The sequence below is a fragment of the Desmodus rotundus genome, chromosome 7 (assembly GCF_022682495.2).
Source record: "Desmodus rotundus isolate HL8 chromosome 7, HLdesRot8A.1, whole genome shotgun sequence".
NCBI classification, from domain to species: Eukaryota; Metazoa; Chordata; class Mammalia; order Chiroptera; family Phyllostomidae; genus Desmodus; species Desmodus rotundus.
In genome coordinates, this window is record NC_071393.1 from 21,877,333 (window position 1) to 21,884,005 (window position 6,673).

Below are 6,673 nucleotides of genomic sequence, written 5' to 3' on the forward strand. Positions count from 1 at the left end.
TTTATTGTTTAAGTATTTTTATGGCCTATGATATGGTCAGTTTTCTTGTATTTTCTTTCCTTTTTTTTTTAAATCCTCACCTGAGGACATTTTTTTTCATTGCTTTTAGAGAGAGGAAGGGGACAGAGAGAGAAACATTGATGTGAGATTGAAACATTGATTGGTTGCCACCTGTGTGGGCCTCAACCAGGGCTGGAAACCGCAACCTAGGCATGTCCCTGACTGGGAATCGAACCCACAGCCTTTTAGTGTATGGGATGACACTCCAGCCAACAACAGGGTCTTTTCTGTGTTTCCCACGGGCACCGGGAAAGAGTGTGTAAACGACTGCTGTGTGGGGTGTGTCAGTGCTGACCAGATCCCTCTGGTTTATGGTTTTGAGTTCTCTGTCTCCGCTAATTTTCTGTCTAGTTGTTTGTATCTCTTGTTCACTGTTGCTGTGACAAATCACTGCACACTGGCTTAAAACACAAGGAATCATTATCTTGCACTTTCAGAAGCCTGGTGCGTGCTCAGTGGGTGGAGATGAAAGTACTGGTCAGCTGTGGCCCTTTCTGGGGATATTTCCTTGCCTTTTCCAGTTTCTGTGGGTTGCTCACAGTCCTTGGGTCATAGTCCCCTCTCTCTAATTTTGAAGTCAGCAATAGAGGTAAAAACACCTTGCAGAAGGTAATGCTAAGACAAGGTAAGAGGGACTGCCGTGGAATTTCCCCTATCCCCTCCAGGCTGAGATGAACCAGTACCATCATGTATGAGAAAAAAGATTTAAGCATGATGACCTGCTATATATTTCTACAGCAACAGAGAAAAAGGAGTCTTTTTTATTATAATTATGAGTAGATTCTTAAAGACTTAAAAGTGTCAAGACCAAAGAAGGGGTAAGTTTTGGACACTGTGATACATAGAAGGGGCGATGTCTCTCAGGGATGGAAATGAAGGGAGTCAGAGAAGGATCCTTCCTTGTTTAAGCTTGTAAAAGGTCAATACCTGCTCCGTATTCCTCTTTGTGGCATCTGCCCAGGACACTGAGGCTGACTCTGCGACGGACTGTCAGGAAAAGAAGTCTCTTGGGACTCTGTGTTCTTTAACCATGCGGAATTTATTGAAAAAGAAAATGCTGAGAGATGGGTTGGGGGAACAGGGAAAAGGGAGGACAGAGGAGTATGGCACGAACAGGAGAGGAGAGAGATTTGACTATATCCTGTCTGACACTCAGGCAGAGACACATGTGATGGGTTGTTAACTGGAAAAGAAACTAAATATAAATTGAGCCCACGAGGTTGATGGTGGATTTCTGCTGCCCGAGGAAGAGCCAGAAGCAAGGAAGGCTTCTAGATCCTGTTGCAGAAAGACTGGGTCTTACAGCATATAATGTGCATCCTCGTCCCGTGGGAGAAGAGGTTCATGGACGGGCACATGTTCTCACACCCCTGAACCATGAACTGGAGTTTTCCAGCTGAAAGAAGCAGAGACAGACCGTGGTGAGCAGGAGGCTTCCGCCTCCAACCTTAGCCTTCCTCCCATGGTGCCTGGTGTCTGCATGCAGGCACGAGCGAGACCTCCCTGTCCACCTGCCTTTCCCTGCATCGGTTGCCCACTCCCTCTATTCGGGCAATGTGGTTTATGGGATGCAAGTAACCAAGATCCCTTATTTGGGGATGAGGAGTGAGTAGACGGGTAGAGAGGTATCGGGATATACTCAGACAGGTCTGGCAACCTGTGGGCACAAACTGGTAGACCATTGCTTATTCGTTTTTTCAGTACCTACTAAATGCCTACCATGTACGGGGCATCGTGCCAAGTGCTAGGAATATAGAGCCATAAACCAGATAGACAGAGCCCTGAGCTTATGGTCACTGGCTCAAGGAGCAACTCATCCTTCTTTAATAAAAAGAGAGAGCCAGTCTCCGACCTCCTTTTAAGATATCACAGGCCTGCTGGGAAGGGTCTCTACCTCTACATCAGTAGCTGGAATTCTTCTCTTAATTCTTGAAAAGGTTTCTCCGAATCTCCAAGTTTCTGGGAACAAAAGCTCCATACCTCCTCAGGCCCCTGTCCTAGGCACTCCCCCCCAACAGCTCCCCCAGCCCACCGCCCCACTATTTCCCATGAGTACTAAGTTGGTTGATGTGCATTCTGGCAAAGGTTGCCTCGTGAAGCCCCCATGCACCTTCAAAGATCTTCTTTAGCATGCACTGCTGGGACTTCTGAGCGGAGCAGACTCCCTCTCCTCGAAGACATTTCCCTTGATCGTTCATGTAAGAGCAGGTGATGCACTTTAGTGCTGGGCCTGAAAATGGAAGATAAGCCCGATGAAGTTCTCTCGTGTCCCAGGTGTGTAGCCAGGAGTCACCCATCTGTGGGGGAGTGCTGGGCGACAAGTAACCTTGATACAGCACATTTCATCTCTTGGTTCTGGTGGGGATCTGCGAGCTCTGAGTCTGAGAGAGTATAAATCTCTCTTCTGTACCAAAGGAAAGTCCTTCATTCCTTCTGCTTCCTCTATGATGTTCATTGCTAATGAATCCCAGGTTTCTCTCTCTTACACTTTTACTCCAATTCATATCCCCATTGACTTCCTGGACAGTTATAATTAGATGCCCTCCTGCGATGTCTGACTCAATAGGAGCAAAGAAGAACTTTCTACACGACTGACTCCCTTTTGTACTCCCCACCATGCTCGGACCCACACACCCAAACACTGGGGGTGAAATTTGACTGATGAATGAGCTATGTCGGGATGCTCTAATTTTGCCAACCCTGTAAAGACTCAATTCTTTTATTGTTTAAGTAATGTATTGTATCATTCTCTATATTCAGATTGCCTTTTTGACAAGGTCAGTTTGTCACAAAGGGCGTTCTCTTTGAAATACTCCCACGTTGCCTCTTTTACTACCTCCACTGCCAACTCCCTAGTTAAGGAAGCACAAGAAGAGGGAAGAATAGGGCTTTGGAGTCAGACCTAAGTTTGAATCCAAGCTTTGCCATTTTCCAGCCATGTGATGTTAGCCTCGCTTCTCTCACCTGAAAATTTGGGGTGCTGCTACTACTTATGCACTGGGGGGGAAGGATGAAGTATTTATGTCTGGTAATAACTTGGGGCATCAAACCCTGGATCTTGTTTTTCCTTCCTTGAACAACCCCTTTCTAGTAAAGGCCAAAGAAGTGCCGTTGTCCTGGGAACATATTTCTGGATCTAACAAAGTGTCTTCACGTTTTACTTCCTGTGTTTAAACAAAACAAACAAACAAACAAACAAATAAAAACAAAGAGCCACCAGCTCCAGAGCTAGATATCTCTTGACAGGGTTTGCAAAGCACTCGAACATAGTTGGTGAAGAGGCAGATTTAGCGTGAGGCTCCCGAAGATGAGTTTTTTATGGCATTTGTATTCACAATTTCTTACGTAAAGTGGAGTTGGAGGGAACGCTGGCATCTTGTACTTTTGTTAGTTTTCTTAAAAGAGGGCCTTTCAAATTGTTTAACCTATAAAGAGAGTTCTTAGGAGAGCTGTTTGCGAAGTGTTTGTGAACTATTCTTTCTTCTATACTCTTCCCTTAAAATTGGGTTTCTCGATGGGCTGCCTACTTCCCACCCGAAGTCAAGGACCGGCGCCCACCCGAGTGCGGCTCACCTGAAGAAGTGCCGGACGATGGAATGTCTGAAGGCTGTTCACCCAACTGCTTTTCACCTGAGTCCGGTTCACGTGAAGCTTGTTCACCTGAGTCCTGTTCACCTGAAGCCTGTTCACCCGAAGTCTTTTCATCCAAAGCCTGATCACCCAAAGGCTTTCCACCCGAAGGTGGTTCTTCTGAAGACTGTTCACCAGAAGGCTGTTCACTGGAAGGCTGATCACCGGAAGGCTGATCACCGAAAGGCTTTTCTCCCGAAGGCTGATCCCCGGAAGGCTGTTCCTCTGCAGCGTGCTCACTCCCAGCAGCGTGCTCACTGGAACCGGGCTCCCCTGAAGCATGTTTACCTGAACTGTGCTCACCCAAAGCGCGTCCAACTAAAGTGTGCTCTTCGGCAGGGCGCTCACTTAAAGCGATCTTGCCGGGAGAAGTCAGATACAGAGCCGCTTTGCCTGAAGGGTTTGCGAGTGAGTAGTGCTCACCTGAAAATCGCTGACCTGGAGCTTGATGATTCATAGAGCCAGGAGGCTTATCAGGCTTGCCTGATGCTCCTGGGATGGAGAAGGAAGAGAAAAAGAGATGATGGTCCTGGGTAAAGACTACTTTCCTGCAGAGCAAGGCTGGTGTCGTGGGATCCCTAGGTTTCCTGCGGACTTATGTCAGGCAACTAAAGATATCACAGTTGTTGGAGGAAGTTAGCTAATTACCCAAGAGACCATGAAGGACATAAGTATGAATGAAACACAGACTATCCATGGGGTAAAAGAGAAGAATTTTAACATTTGCAATATTAAAAAATGCACACAGAGACCCCTCACCTGTGCACCAAAACATAAATTACGCGAAGGGAAATTTATGTGCCTCCCTGACAGAGAAGCATCTGGACATCAAGCCCCCAGCAGCCCTCCCTCCAGGTCCTCTATGTGTGGAAGACCAGAAGAACAGAGATGTAAGAGGGAGAAAGCAAGTTTTTTCAGTGGCAGAACAAGACTAGCTGAAATTGAGGGCGGAAGGTTTTAACCTTTGGGCAGGATAACTTTTAAACTAGAGATGATAAATACCTAATGAACACAAAAGTTATCAGAAGGAATTAAGACACTTTTATCTGGCAATTTCAAGTTCTTTCCTGCACTCAATTCCCAATCCATGGGGGCTGGAGACTCAAAGCAAAGTTTCTATCAGTTTTAAGCTAAAAACATTCTTTGCTTTATAATCTCTGAATTGAGGTTCCTTGTGACATGACATTTACACCCACTTCATGGAGTTGTCACGAGTAGTCGATAAGGTAAGTTGTGAAGTGCCCAGCCCACTGCTTAAGTGCTCAGCTCACTTCGTTTTCTGTTCTCCCGCCCTATACTGGCAATTACAAAACTCTTAGCTGGCCATCCTCCTCTGGCCAGTCTCTTCTGCCTTTAATCCATTTCATCAGTGACTACAGACAGATATTCCTTAATTATGAGTTTCATTTTACTGAACGCAGCACCAAACAGAATTGAGTATTACTCCTTGATTCAACCAAGTAACCTAGAGGAGGGCAAGTAAAGTATAATGACTGAGTCTTTAATCCTAGCCAAAGGCTGGGAGGGATGACAGGATCTTCGAGACTGAGGTAGCCTAAGGCCCCCAAGTACTCTAGCTCTGTACGAGTTCTGAATATATATATATATATATATATATATATATATATATATATATAAATCATCTAATTCTGGGTGATTTGCAGTCTTTAAATAAATGACTCTTTGAAAGTCGAAGATCAGAGTATGTGGGTAAAGGAGGAAAGGTAAGATGTACAATAGGAGGTTTTATTTTTAAAAAGCTATAGAATTGTCTGTTTGATTCTTTCATAGTTAACAGAAGTTTAAGAAAGAGATAGTTCTACTCTGGAAAGGAAGCTGGAAGAAGCACACTGATTTCTTAGTCATTCGTGTAGTTCACGAGTCTCTGCTTCACCCTCTGGCTGTCACGTCCCTACCAGCAGACAGCTTCTGCGTCCACCATTGAAAAGCTAAGAAAGCCGAAAACAAAATGTCTGAGAGCTGATGTTACAGGAAACACTTTGTCCTTTAACCAACAGCCCAGAGTACATGGCCTCCCTTTTCTCCTGGACGAAGAGGGAGGGAACACAACCCGCCAGGAATGGGGGTCCTGAAAGAGGAAGTACGAGACTGGAAGCCGTGGAAGAGAGGCGTGTAAATCTCGGGCCCACAGCCCTGCTGTGTTCTGACATGACCTCCTGGGCACGTTACATTCCTGCCACCTTATTCTGCCCTTGCCACGTGATCTACACGGGATCTCTTGCACTCGGTTCACTGGGACAAGCCTTCGCTGGACTTCCATGAAAGCCCTAGACCTGAATCTTCTCCTGTCCCAGAGCACAGGTGCTCTCAGTGGCTGAGAGAAGTAGGAGCAGGACTGCGCCGAGCAAGCGGGCTCTGACGGAAAAGCCGTAACTGGAAGGAGTCAGCTGGTTCCGGGGTGCTCAGAGCTGAATTTGTTTAGCTATTCGTGATTCTGAGTCAGACTGGTTTGGGTAACGAAGATACTGGCCTCTCTTCTTCAAGGGTACAAACACATTACAGAAGCCTCTTATATATCTCCCCAGAGCTAAGGTAGAGGACTCACCTCTGGCAGATCCAAGCAGATAAAAACACATTAGTATGAGAAACTCCTTCATCTGGATTTTGGGAAAGAGGGGACCCTGGTGTGGGTCACCCAAGAGCCGTGAAGACAAACTATGAGCTGAAGCTCTCAGTGCTAAGTCACTGCATCTGGGAATTCTAGAACCTCAGAATCCACCCATGTTTGCTAACAATGGGTTGTGCTCTGAGGTTCTCAGCCGGGCCCTCCAACAACCCATCAAACCGCACCGGTGCAGGTGACATGTTTGCCGTGTGTAAGGCGGTGTATTCGGACTCTCTGCCCTATTTTCTAAAAATCTTATTACCAAAGTAACATATACTCTGTAATAAATTTTAAAAGCTGTACGCTCTCTTCTTAAAGTGTTCTTGACAGAGAATGTGGCTGGCTGGTTGTTTTCCA

At 46.0% G+C, this 6,673-nt stretch overlaps 1 protein-coding gene across 1 annotated transcript; it reads right to left on the reverse strand.

The window, feature by feature from the left end:
• Positions 1–1,331: 1,331 nt before the first annotated feature.
• Positions 1,332–6,308, reverse strand: ACRV1 (acrosomal vesicle protein 1). The gene is made up of 4 exons (XM_024557108.2): positions 6,257–6,308; positions 3,634–4,182; positions 2,171–2,290; positions 1,332–1,456 (listed from the first exon to the last, which is right to left on the reverse strand). The coding sequence occupies exons 1-4, from the start codon at positions 6,306–6,308 to the stop codon at positions 1,332–1,334; spliced, it is 846 nt and encodes a 281-aa protein (XP_024412876.2).
• Between the last annotated feature and the right edge of the window lie 365 nt (positions 6,309–6,673).